The sequence below is a fragment of the Coturnix japonica genome, chromosome 2 (assembly GCF_054131305.1).
Source record: "Coturnix japonica strain WE chromosome 2, WE-NBRP24, whole genome shotgun sequence".
NCBI classification, from domain to species: domain Eukaryota; kingdom Metazoa; phylum Chordata; class Aves; order Galliformes; family Phasianidae; genus Coturnix; species Coturnix japonica.
This window is the reverse complement of record NC_140664.1, coordinates 134,523,672-134,537,921: the sequence shown is the minus strand read 5'-3', so window position 1 is coordinate 134,537,921 and position 14,250 is coordinate 134,523,672. Positions and strand designations below refer to the sequence as shown.

At 42.1% G+C, this 14,250-nt stretch overlaps 1 protein-coding gene across 19 annotated transcripts in view; it reads left to right on the top strand.

Moving 5' to 3' along the window:
• Positions 1-14,250, top strand: part of LOC107308775 (sodium channel protein type 5 subunit alpha-like) — a 196,032-nt gene that overhangs the window by 125,244 nt on the left and 56,538 nt on the right. For all 19 annotated transcript variants that reach the window (XM_085539041.1, XM_085539042.1, XM_085539040.1 and 16 more), the window contains one exon: positions 5,085-5,555. In XM_085539041.1, the coding sequence (XP_085395167.1) occupies positions 5,085-5,555 (471 nt within the window). The remainder of the gene's footprint in view (positions 1-5,084; positions 5,556-14,250) is intronic.

Here is a 14,250-nt window from a genome sequence, read left to right as displayed (position 1 = left end):
CACCCTCAGGTGATGTCGGTTCTCATTGCTGCCCTCAGCTGTTCTCCCTATCCTCCATCTCTTGAATTGCAGAAGGCAATACACATCTTCAGTCTGAATATGTCTGGGTTTTTAGAGGGTGCTGTGGGCTTACAAAGAAGACACGATGGGCATGGTGGTGAGGGGGTTCACATTTGGACTAGATATCTTAGTGGTCTTTTCCAACCTTAATGGTTCTAAGAATTGCTATTGAAAGTAGTTCCCGGATTATTCTGGTTTGTGAATCTCTTCCACTGCAAAGGTCCCATCTCTGGCTTCAGCCTGCTGGGATCTGTTCAGATGAGAACATCTCATATTTGTAGCCATAGTTGTTGCACAGTGTAAAGGTTTGGTTAAGCCTCGTGCACGGAAAAAGTATGAGGTTTGAAAATGAAGCTGCCTGATTCTGTTGGCAGTGTGTGCCAAGAAAGATCTCATTACAGGAGAAACCAGGAAGGTGAGCTCCTATCAGACCCCTGCGATCAAACAAGACCATCAGCTGAAGGCCTTGCCTTAGAGATGGCTTAACCCTACCATTAGATTTGTGCAGGTGCAACATTGTTCTTGATCCTAGTTTAATGAAAAACAGAATGATTTTAAATCTGTGAAGTGGCCTCAGACTTAACAGTGATATTTCAGCCTGTATTCAGTGCAGCACTGAGCAAGATGCCAAATACTCTCTGTCTCAGTGATCTCAGTCAGAGTGCAGGGCAGTGAATACATTGCTGAATCAATACACAGGAGCACAGGGGATTGCAGGGGCTGCACACTGTTTGACTGAATGGTAAATGGAAGGTTAAATACATAAAGATTTACAGCCTTCCATTTTTGTGAAGTCAAGGTAAATACAAGAAAGGAAGAAAAATGAGGCCGTGGTCACACGCTTTTGCTCTGGTATCAGACTTTGCATACAGATGTTTTAAAAGGGGGATTGATCAGAAGGTGTCACCTGAAATTAAGCTGTGTTGGTGAAATCATCATCCCTGAAGGTGTTGTAGAACCATGGAGATGAGGCTCTGAGGGATGTGGTCAGTGGGCATGGTGGAAATGGGATTTTAGAAGTCTTTTCCAACCTTCATGATTCTGTGATGCTCTGAAAACTTCTCCAGAGGTACTTCTTGGGGAAGTACCCAGTTTTAGGCTGGATGAATTTGAGCCTTTGCATCTTATAATGGCATAACTAGAGCCGCTACTACTGGAAAGGCATTAAAAGTGCCCATGAAAGCATGATCTATTTATTGCCATTAGGGTAAATGCTTAACGTTGTTATGCTAAAGGATTTGGGGCTTCTTTGAGTGTATGTCATTTGATTCCTAACCTCAAAGTGGCCAAAAAAGTGACCAGCTTTCAGAGACTGGATTTTTGATGTCATTGGAAAGAAGATCCTTTTTTAAGGGGGTCTTGATGTATGTGCAAATCTACCATTGCTTTTGAAAACTAGATTTGTCTTTAGTTTGTTCTTACTTAAACTGAAAGCATTGCGTTAGCAACCAGGAGGACTGGATATTATTAGTAACCTTTTACAGAAAATATGATGTGTCATGGGTTGAGCATGTATTTTTCTAGAAAATGCCGCATACGGTAAAATGGGAATAAGTAAACATAAAGTGCTTATGCAGCAGTTTTCTCTGTTTGAACACCCTACAATACACCTCTGAGGTTACCTGCTCATAAAGGGAAGAGGGGAGTGATTTGAGATTTATTTTTGGCTGAAAGCATGAAGTGCAAATAGCTCTTTGTGCAAAATGTCAACTGCATTTCTGGGAAGCACACGACACTGCCTTGATAATCCATGGTAAATAAAATAGGTGGTAACATACTGTTGTTATATATACCTGCAAGTGGATCTGAGTAGGCTAATATGACTACAGTTGAACATTCAAAATAAACACAGAAAAGTAAAGCAAGGCATTTCATAAAAGTTATTCTGCACACAGTAGAACTAAGTATAGAATGAAATTCAGTTTCAGATTTCAGTGTTTTGGTACTTGTGCGGAGTTTTTATGTTTGAGAAAGTGGTCTCAGCTCCCATAACAGTCTGTGGAGATATGGGTCTTGACCCAGTTCTGTGTGGCACTGCTGGGGATACTGTAGAATATCCAGCCTGACCTCCAGCTAGATGCAGTTCTCTCATTAAAATTATGTAACATCAGCCTGAGATACCACATGTGTAAGTTACCTTGGGATGACTTGGGCATGCTAGGGTCAGTTGGCACCAGATGGCTACCTACATATAGGCAATATGCAGCCCCTAATGTGGTCACCTCTGTTTGTCAGGCTCTGTTGACTTTTCTTTGAACCTTTCTTGATTGAAATGGGGCTGAGATGCCCCATTAGACCACTGAGCTTTGGTGCTGGAGCCTGGAGGCAGTTTGTGTCCTTGAGCATCATTAGCCTGCTGTCTGCTGTGACACCCCATCATGCCCTGCTTGGATGATAGATGCAGCTTTAGGAGTATACTAATTATAGGTGTGTTCTGAATGTCTTAAATGGCCTCAAACATCAACATACAACTTTATTAATGTAACTTAATTGAAACTGTGCTGTCCATAAGACTTTAGTTGAGTGTTCCTCAGTCTTCTGCTTTCCCACTCCTTCACACCTCACTAAGTTGCTGCTGGGAAGAAGATGCACACCACATGTGGCCTGTTTTAAGCAGTGTCTGCATTAGTGACCTGGATATTGCCTCTGCCCAAGGGCTCATTTCCAGGATATTTGTAGCAAACAGGTTATCTCTGAACCTCATATAACTCTATCAGATTTCCTCGAAAATGGATGAGACAATTGTGCCAGTAGCTCATTTGTTGATGGAATCATTTTGCTTGGCATTATAGCCAGTAGCCAGTACCCTGGTTCTTAATGGCCTGTTGGGGAGCATTGGTTACAGTATATCTGAATGGATATGAGATGAAATCCTGATTTGTACTAGACAAGGTGAGTGAGTAAGAGGAGATCCACGCAAGCTGTCAGCAACTCTCCAGTGTGATGGACCAACTAAGAAACAATTAGCTTTAATCTCACTTTACTTTTGATCAGGGCTGTACTCAGAAAGGCATTACTTTATTCTATAGTTTGTAATGGACATGGGTGTCTGCAGCGCTGCTGACTGCTTTCATTTATAATCACAGTGATTGCAATGAGTACGTTATGAAACAGTCCTGACAGGACTCTTCAAATAAAGTGTCACTGGAGTGATTAAGACCAGGCTCGTCTGCGAAATTCCAGCTCACGTATTCCAAGTATTTGAAAGAAAGGGTTGGAAGGGGACAGCAGAAGCTTGTGGCTGTTTGTTAAAGCCCTGATAAATAGAAGTACTTCTTATACTGCATATGGCAGGCTAGCAGCCTTTATCAATTTAAAACATAATAAGATAGTCAGAAGTCAGGGGACTTGCAAGTAATTCTGGTGGCATTAAGAGATCACAGAAAGAATATCTTCACAAATATCCCTTTTATTGCTACAACAGCATAAGGCCTGCAACACTGAATTCATCCTTGCAGTGCTACAGACATCCATCAGCCTTGTTCAGGCAGCAGCTGAGTTGATAGCAGGCAGTTTGGTACTCCGTTATTTAGAGTGACTATATTTTAGCTGATATTGGTTTGAGTCAGCTCTGCATCATCCCATCATCCTAGACCTCTCTCTTCACTGTGAGCTTCTCACCCGTGTAGTCCGGAAGCTGTATTTCACTCTCTTGGACCATAGGCATGAATAATGATCCATGTGCAACAGCTGGTAATCAGCCAGAAGGATGTATTACTGGGGGTGGCCTTCAAGAGGAAACTGGTTTTATTTGTTGGATTTAAATGTATTTATTAAGGAGAAAAAGAAGGAAAAAAAATAAAAAAAAAAAAATTAGGAGGTAAAAAGAACTGTAAATCATCAAATATGTTCCTGAAACATGTAGTTGTATCTAATCTTGGAATTCACTGCCAGCAGAGGTAGGCAGCGATGAAGCTGCAGGAGCAAAAGGAAGCCAGTTTGTGTTCTCTGGTTCGATTTACCATACATGTGTGGATATTGTCAGATGGTATTTATTATTATAGAGTCATAGAATTGTTTGAGTTGGAAGGGACCCTTAAAGGCCCATCTGGTCCAACTCCTCTGCAATGAACAGGGACACCCACAGCTCGATCAGGTGCTCAGAGCCCCATTCCCTGACCTTGGAAGTTTTCCAAGGACAATTCATCCACCACTTCTGTGGGCAACCTGTGCTAGTGCCTCACCACCTTTATGGTAAAAATCCTTTTCCTTATGTCCAATCTAAATCTCTTAGTAGCAGCATTTCCGTGACCAAAGCTGCTTGCAGAACGAGCCTTTTTCAATTTTAGCCACATTAATTCTGGGTGTGTTGGCTTCTTTTTGTCTGCAGGGCAAATGTTTTGAAACCGTGTGTTCTCTTAGGTGTTAATTCACAGTTGCAAGAGGTTTTCTTCAGAGCCAAGAGGGTATTCATATCAAGAGTATCTGTGAAAATATGTTAAATGTTTAAAGTATTTTTCCAAATATATTATTAGAGTGAAGTGCCATGCATATGTGTACCATTATATCACTATGGTATAGAAATAATAATATTCACAGTGAGTAAAAATCAAAAGAGTCCTGAGAACATTCTTCCTATAATTTTTGTACACATAAGCAGTACTTCTCTAGATGTCAGTAATTGTTGCTATTAGTGATTTTCTCCAACATGTAATATTAGCAATGAAAGGACATTCATGATACCACCAGTTATGAGAATATTTACATTAGATATCTTCCAGTGAAAATTTCATCCTGTATTCTGTTTCTGAGCTTTACCCTTTTTATCTTTTCGGATACTGGAGAAGGAAAGGGAATATCAATGTGTTTAATTGTCTGTGCCCAACTCCTCCACCTGAAATTAATATTTTTGGAGAAGTCTGCAGAGCTTTATTCCTACTGAAATCACCTGTAATTAGAGGTAATTCCACAAACACTGGTGATGTTACTGCGGCACAGATAAGGCTCAAACCCTCCCTCATCCAAGACCAAACAATTGCTCTCCACCTTTCAGGGTCACCAATTTCCTTTTAACTTTGTTTCAGGTGCTCAACCTGTTCCTTGCCTTGCTGCTCAGCTCTTTCAGTGCTGACAACCTTTCGGCACCAGATGAGGATGGAGAGATGAACAACCTGCAGCTTGCCTTTGCTCGGATCAACAGGGGTCTTCAGTATGTGAAACACACAACATGGGATTTTTGCTGCAACGTCCTTCGGCATCCCAAGACAACAGCTGAGAAGAAGGCAATGATGAAACTTGCTGCCCAGAATACAGGTGCCCTTAACAATTGTGTCAACAGCCACCCAACTGCTGAGCTTGGCAAAGACATGGAGAATCACAAAGAGAACCACACTGAGGATGGGATGAATAAAAATGTGGAGAAACACCTGGGAATTACAGACAGCGATGACTTTATGACCAATCCTGACCTATCAATTTGTGTTCCTATTGCTGTGGGAGAGTCTGACATCGAGGAGGAAGATGAGGAGCAAAGCACGTTTACAGAAATGGAGCAGGTAGGCAACTAGAATGGTGTTTTTTTAGCTACCTCTTACTAAAATTTCCTTAGTTCCCACCCTCGATCTGGTTCCATGGCTCATAATGCAGATGTGTTATGGCCTTATCCTGCCTTTGATATGTTAGTAACTTCAGAATAAGTTACACCTGCATATCCAAGAGCAAAATTCGGTCTCCAACAAGAGACATTTCCCTTGTCTGTGTTCTTTGTGCTTGTCTAGGTTAATTCTTCTAACAAGAGCAATTAAACCATTTCTCAAACAGGAGCCTGTTTTTTCCTTTCAGCTGAATCATGGGAATGGTACAGAATGAGTCTTATGTTGTCTATGACAAGGAATTTCCTCAGTGTGCTTTACTGGGGAATGGCTTGGTTATATTTGTGTAACAGGAGTCAAGGGGTGGGTAATTCCCTTAAATAAAGCTAGGTAGATGCTGATGTGACAGTGTGACAGAGAAAGTGAGAAGATATGGAACTGTATGCATTTAGGCAGGAAAAACAGTTATTTGCCTATTCTTTGCTGTGGCATTTCAGACAGTATTATTCCCAAGGGCACTCGGTAGTGATGGCTGAAAAAGTCTGTGTGCTCTGAAGTGTTGGTGAAAGACGGAGAAATATCTTTATGGGAGTGGTTTTCTTTGCATCCTCCCCATCTCCCTTTCTTAACAACTCCAGCTCTTGGCTACACGTACCAGGTCTAGTTAATGTTTTCCATTCCCTTCAGCCTTGATCCAGCATCTTCTAATGCCAGTGGATTGAGTTGTCAGGAGAGATCCTTAGTCTCCTAGTTGAGTAAAAGCAAGATCTGAAGAAAAAGAGTCCTTAGAGAAGGGCTGTTCTAAAAAAAGTCCCTAAGGGATGACTCAGTGCCTGGAAGATGGACACAGATTTGCTGTTAACCATTAATTTTCTTTGTGGAAGTGTTTTCAGTGCTGCTGTTCACTAGCTGGTCTTAGGTATCGACCAGCCTGTTGGGAGCTGGAAGGGCAAGGGGTCAGAGAAGTGCCCCATTGTCTGAAAAGACACCTAGATTGCAAGAGAAGAGGTGAGAAATTTTGGCAAAGACTTTTAGAGAATAGTTCATATCATTTTAAAGAATATATTTCTGGAAATGATCTGTGTTGGAGGCGTCGTTTCTATGTCGTTTGGGCTTTTTGTGGGGCAATTGTGTGCTCAGTGATAAAGCTCTAGGGAGGTCCTCTCCATTGCTTTCGTCATTTAGCTGAACATAAAACAGGAATATGTATGAGCATTTTGGGCATAGGGCTGACTGGAGATAATATCTGTTTTTTTTTCTCTGAAGATGTTTGCTACTCCCAACCTTATGTACGTTAAACTTACAAGTGGAGTAACTTGAAAAGTGAAGTTTGCATATAGTAGATGGCTTTAGTATGAGACAATTCAATACTAAACAGTATAAACACGCGTAATATGGTGGGAGGGCGGGGGTGGCATTTTTTTATGCTCACTTGTCTGCCATACTCATTACACATTACAAAGGGTCACAGTTTTAGAAATGCAGAGTAAAAGTTTGTTAAAACTTTGTACGTGAGTACCCAAGAGGCCTGGAAGTGCATTTGTGCATGCATATGTACATGTGTATGTTTTAGTGCTGTATTACCCCTTCCTCAAGATAAAAAGCACTGTTCACAGTTGCAAGCAAACTGAAGCATGAAGGGTTGGGAATTTTACAGTTTATGGTATTTTAAAAACAGAGAAATGTGTATTTCTATTTAGCTGCACAGTGTGTTCATGTAGGTGCTGGAATGTATGTTAGCAGGTTGGGCAAGTGGAAATGCATTTTATTCTGTACAGCAAGTAAATGTCAGCTTTAGTATGATCTACTGGAGATTTGAGGGAAATAGTTGATAAATGAAAAGTATTTTAATGCAATGGAGCATTGCAAATAGAAACTGAGCTTCAAATTATCTAATGTATTATAAATACCAAGGATTCGGGGTGAAACAAAATGGGAAGAGAAGTTCATTACAAGAAGCAAGCCAAAATGCTCAGTTTCCACACTGCATCTTTCTTGCAAAATTTTCAATAAATATTAGGTTAATGTTATCACATTGGCACAAAATACATGAATTGCAGGGAAGTAATGTATTTCCTGCATGTGTTATCAGTGAACTAGAAGGAGAGGAGCTGAGAAATACATTGAATAGCTTTATCATTAGTGTTTTGCAGGCTTTGATAAGGAAAAGCTATAGGTTGTTGCTGTTCCCCACTGCATAGACCCAGTCAATGGTTTTCACAGCCTTTGAGCACAGGCCTTAATGGTTCCAACATGAAGTGCGTTCAGATATCTAGAACTTGTTTTGTCAAATTCCTAAAGGGGAAAATGTGTACATGTGGGAGAATTCCAACTCAGGACTCTGTCTATTGGGATCGTCTATCCCATGAGCCTCATCTCTGGAGTGGCCCTTACTTCCTGCCTCCAGGATGGTCTTGATAACCACAGCAGAGGACACAAAGGAAGAACAACATGAACAAAAGCAAAAATTATGTGATTACACTGAAAGGGTTCAATTATGGTGAAGTGTCTTTTTGTGTAGAGGACATCATGCAAAATTGAAACAAGATCTACTAAGGGTATGTTAAACATTCAAATCTATTCTAACTTTCCCCTAATTATAATCCATATTTTTACATATTTAAATATTTTAGCATGTACAAAGAGAATGTGCATTTATATTTATTGCTCAGGAGAAGAAAATGTACCCTGCTTTATTTCATAGTTGTGGGCTGACCTGGAATTTGGCAGCCCTTTGGTAATATTGCCTTCCTTCAAATGCGTGTCAGTTTTGGTGTCATTGCATGGGAGAACTGGCAAAAAGTAATGTATGAAGAGGAGGTTACATGCATTGCATGCTTCTCAAGCACATGGCTAAGTGAGTCTACACAGTCTTTACATTCCCTTCATACTTCTGTCAACTGAAGGTTCTGGGCCGTATTCTGGTCATTGTGCACTCACATCACTCCAAACTCATCCATCATGACTAAGAAGCTATAGAGAGGTTAGTCTCAGACGGAACCATGAAACTGTAAATCCCAATGAGATATCTTTGGGTAATGATTGCCCCATCCCTGGAGGTGCACAAGGCCAGATTGGATGGGGCCCTGGACAGTGTGATCTACTGGTTGGCAACCAGCCCACAGCAGGGAGGTTGGAGCTCAACAATCTTTTAAGGTCCCTTCCAATGTCAGCCGTTTTAAGATTCTGTGATTCGATGTTTCTATGATCAGTTCAGCTTACAGCTCCTGTACCAGTGCTGGGCTCTCTGGGGAAGTCACAAAGCTGCTCTAAAGTAAGCCATACTGGCTATGAGAAATGTGCCTTACAGTGTTACACGCAGCAGTTTAAAATTTCAGATGGTGAGAAACCCTTAGAAATGTCTCAGTTTAAATTTCAGCTGCCACTTCTATTATCAAAGCTTACACCAGCAGCAGCCGTCATCCAGAAGGCTGCACTTGTGTGGCACCGTCACCAAGAGGGCTCTGAAGGAGCAAGCCCACCTGATAGCTTCTAAATCTCCTTTGATTGCTGAGATGTAAGCGAGATGTAAGCCTGCTCACAGAGCCTGGAGACACATGCTTGCAGCCCACACACAGCAACAGGATCAGAAAGAAAAGATGAGCAATAGCAGTCAGCACAGGTGCAAGAAGCTGGCAGAAGAGGGTGAGACTGAGGAAGGATGGGCTTGAACTTGCTTTATTAGTCTTCCTGATGTGGCACATGTGTTCATGCCAATCACTACAACTTTTCTTTAGTGCTTTATTCAGCCCCACTCCTTGTCCCACTCATGCTACGGACACTACTGGTGTCCAGATTGCTTTCTGTTACATAAATATGGTCTTCCATTTTTCTACTTTCTTTGAGACACATTGTGCTAAATAGGATGAGAGTTAATAGCCTGAAGTTGTGCTGGAGGAGGTTCAGCTTGGACATTAGGGAAAACTTCTCTGGAAGAATGACAATGCACTGAAGGCACAGGCTGTCCAGGGATATGGTGGGGTCACCATCCCTGGAGGTGTTCCAGAACAGTGGAGATGTGGCACTGAGGGATGTGGTCAGTGGGCAATTTGGAAATCGCTTTCTTAAGCTTCCATAGACTTTCTTGTAATTGCTTATAAATCACCTTTTCATATGCAAGTCAATTTTTAGTCCCCAAAAGGAGTAAAAATCTGTTTCTCAGACATGTGGTCTGATTTTTGGGTGGACATATATGAAGCCAGGAGTTGCAGTCAATGATCCTTATGGGTCCCTTCCAACACAGGATGTTCTATGATTCTGTAATTTGTGGATCCAGTAAAGTGATGGAACAACTCAGTGTACGATCAGCCTGATACAGGGGTTCCTATCAGAACTTATCTGCAGTTTAACTGCATTAAAAAGCTTCAGACATCAGAGGCGTGCATGTGATTTACATTAGACATGTAAGACTTTAGAATTCCTGCTTTATTATTGCTTAACCAGCAGTGTGCCCACATCTATAGCCCAGATTTGTACCTTTATTACAGAGACTTCCATTTGTGGTTCAAAAAACAAAAACAAAAACAAAAACACATGACAGACTAAAAAGAGGTTCCAGATGAGTGATTTGGGGCTGACATCCTTAGGTCAGTTCCCAAAGTAGTGTCCTGAACTTTCACCATTGAACTCAGTGTTATTTCTGTTACCCTACCCCATTCAGCAAATATTATTCACACAGCACCAGAAAATTGCTCTAAACTTTCTTTGTTGTTTGAGTCAGCCCAGTACGACTGTTACTGCTTTTTCCCCTTAAATAAAATTACTGCATATGTTGCCTTAATCAGACTGCTGACTTGATCTATCTATGGCATGCTACAAAGAAGAAAATCTATGATGCTGCAGTAACTACTGGCTCTTGGCCACATTTGGCCCCTCTGCAGTGATAAAGCTAGGCATGGGCACTGCTTTCCACAGGGATAACACCTCTGTACTTCCCCATGCAGCACAGTGCCGAGCCAGCAGCACTTGCCTGCTTGTCTCCAGAAAATGCCATTATTGATTTGTTCCAAAGGAGTGGCTAATTGGGTCATATGGAAAGTGCTCTCTGCCTGCTGCTAGGATGGAGCATATTGCAGCTTTTTACCCATTCCTAGACACCAGGCATGCACACCGTGGTTCACAGCAACCAGATCCCAGCTCCCACCGTGGCTGGTTTGTACCATCTGAGTATGCAAAGATGCCGTGCCTTCCCATTTCTGAGGCTTCTCTGTGGGTGTGGAAATCCTTAAATGGCAGCATTGTCTACTTAGCCTCACCTTTCCAGGACTTGACAGGGAGTACGACTGCAGACAGGAGATGCTTTTCCATTGCCTCTCAGTGTTTTGTTTTCCCACCTACTCTTTCTCAGTGTGCTCTTAGAGTTTTAGAATCACAGAATCAAAGAGTGGTTTGGGTTGGAAGGGACCTTAAAGCCCATCCAGGTACAGCACCTGACATGGGCAGGGGCAACTCCCACCAGACCAGGTTACCCTGGGCCTCATCCAACCTGTCCTCGAGTACGTCCAGTGATGGGACACCCACAGCTTCTCCTGTGCCAGCATCTCACGACCTTCCCAGTTAAGTATATGTTCCTAATATTTATTTTAGACCTATCTTCATTTAGTTTCAAGCCATTACCCCTTGTTCTATCACTACACTCTCCAGTAAGGGGCCTCTTTCTCCCAGGACCTTTCAATGGCACAGCAGCCCCTTTCTTAGGATTTCCAAGAGGGCTGAGCCTGCATCTGCACAGAGAACCCAAGGGATGCACACTGCCCACTGAATATTCATTGCCCCACAAAACTCCCTACTTTCTCAGTCATGTTGATGTTTTTCCTCGATTGGCAATTCTCCTCTCCTCTGCATTTTTGTTTAGGCTTTTCCAAAGTCATATCCCTGTAAAATCAGTTTGCCAGGCTTTATATAAACACCTGCCTCCATATGTGCCACTAACAGAGCTGACTGTGACAACAGCCTCTATTCAGTGGTACAGCTCTCATGTTGCCCTGAACCCTCAGCTTTTCCTCCCTTTTCCCCCTACTTCTTTTCAGTGTTACTGACTTAATTCAATGTCATTTGACAAGATGAAGCAGTTTCTGATGGCTTTTTTTTTTTCATGTTTCTACCAGTAAGAGATTAATAATTTCAAGGTCAGTGGGTGCCATTGGGATCATCAAGTTTTAGCTTTCTCATAACACAGAGTCAAGGACTTCAAGCAATAATTCCTACACAGAGCTTGCAAGTTTATTGTAGCTGTGATACATCATTTGTGAGGTAGAGGAATGAATTAAACATCTCAGGTAACACAGAGTTCACCATGCACATCTGGGCCAACATCTGTTTCTTTTGCAGTCAGTGGATTTTGAACTGTACCATTTCTGTCCATTGTGGATCTGTTCCCAAAACAGGTGTGATTCTGTAACAGTCAATTGAATTATTCCAGGTTGACATCAGTGTGGCTGAAATTATTGATAATTGCCCTAAAAATGCCAGTGTGTAAAGATTTTGATACAAAACTGTTTGTGACGGTGTTTTACTCTCCTAGTAATTGTAACATCTACAAATCAAAGATGAAGTCATGCATTTATTTGACAGGGTGCATTAATTCCAGCCTTTTATTGCGGGAAATATACTTTATTGTATGGAACTGTATTGCCCTTTCAAGCAGTGTTTATATGCAGGCTGTTTTCAGTTCCAATCCATGGGACAGATTCCTTTTTAGTGCTGCTGGATGAAATACTTTGACGTGAGCTGATGACTCCCCAGTTTGTACTGGCAGGAGAGTGTGCACACAGTAAATCTTGCAGGGGTTTTCTTCTCAGCTTTATTTGGGATGGTGTTTTCTGATCATCAAGTGAGACAGCAGGGTTTTTTCCACTGTTATTAGATGCACCATTTGACTGTTTGTTTATTTTTTAAACTTAGTCTTTTGCTTTGCATTCCTCGAAAACTCAATTTAGGGCTTTTTAGCAATGAAATAAGTAGAATAATTCTGCGTTTACCACCTTAGGAAGAGTAGCAGCAAACCCATTAGGAAAACAAACAAACCAACCAAACAACAAGCTGTAAATCACAGATTTAAAGCACCTCTGTTTTTGTTTTTATACATAGGATGACATTTGTATCTACTTCACTTCAGTCCGCCAGGGCAGAGCAAGGCTCGGTGTCAGATCTCTGCTGACATGAAGATAGCAGTCACGGTGCCCATAAAGGTTTTAGGAAGCTCAGCCAGCACGCACAGTGCTTAGGGTATGCATTTGTGTGCCTGAGGTCCAGGAAATACGGGGAGCTGATGGAGGAAAGAAAGAGGAAAATAAAAAAGCAAAGCCTGGCATTGAGCAAGCTGATATCAGGCGTAGCAGACTTGTCAACATGCGTTTGGCCACGAGCCCAGACTGGGGACCACGCGTCAGTCACAGCCTACTGGGTGCCATTTCCCAGGATCCCTGTCCCTCCCCGAAGCGACACTCTGCCCAGAAATGAGCATTTCTTGCTGTTTCTGCCTTTGGTAAAGAAAATGCTAACATTTAGCATTTGGGACAAAATGAACAGCAGCCAGTTTTTGTGCCGGGGGAGACAGTGGGCGTGTGTGTGTGTGTGTGTATGAGGCTGGGGGGCTTGAAATCTCTTCACTTAAAGACAGTCCAGAAGAACAGAATTGGAAATAGTGGCATCTAAAAGAATGACTTTTAATCTGTCACTGTTGACTGCATTAAAATGAGGCTTCCTTAATGATGAAAACATCACTGCTTTGTTAGGGATAAAGGACCAGGGTGTTTCAGGCACCCTCTCAATGCTGTGCTTTGAGGCAAACTTCTAGAATTCAGGCTTTCATCAGAGGAGCCCATTAGTTTGAGTTCTTCATATTATGCTGTGGAGAGATCCCAATTACCAAAAGAAACATAGAGTAGAGTGTGATTAAACTTCAAAATGCAATTTAGCAGAGGGTATTAGCTTGAACTCTGAACAATGAACACTTATGAAGCACTTCCACTGCCTATTTAAGACTACTGAATTGATAACAAGCTAAATTAACTTTGGCAGTCCATCTTTTTGCCAACTTCTCCCTCTTAAGCTAATTTTAAGACTGAACCTTTGGACTAATGAATCAATGCTTTATTATGGGCAGCATGCTGCCCAGTGTGGGGAAAGGTCTCGGGCCAGCAGGGACCACACTGGTAGATGGAATGTGCCCTGCTCCTCCAGGACCGGAGTTCAGACACTGAAAATACAATACTCTGGATCAATTTCATAAGGAGTAGTGCAGAAATGCTGTTTTGTCCTGGACAAGGATCCAGGGAGACCAGAGAGTGGCCTTACATCATTTACAGGGGCTGTAAGGAAGGGACAGACTTGTCAGCAGGTTCTGTTGTGACAGGACAAGGGAAAATGGATTCAAAATAAAAAAGGGAGATTTAGACTGGATATAGGGAAAAGATTTTTTTTATGTTAAAGATGGTTTGACGCTGTCACAGGCTGCCCAGAGATGTGGTGGGTGCCCCATCCTTGGAGACGCCCAAAGTCAGGGGATGGGGCTCTGAGCACCTGATAAAGCTGTGGGTGTCCCTGTTCATTGCTGGGGGGTTGGGCCAGATGGCCTTTAAAGGTTCCTTCCGACTCAAAAAATCCTACAACTCACACCTCAAAAGCATCACAGATGCCATCGTCCACTAATGATACT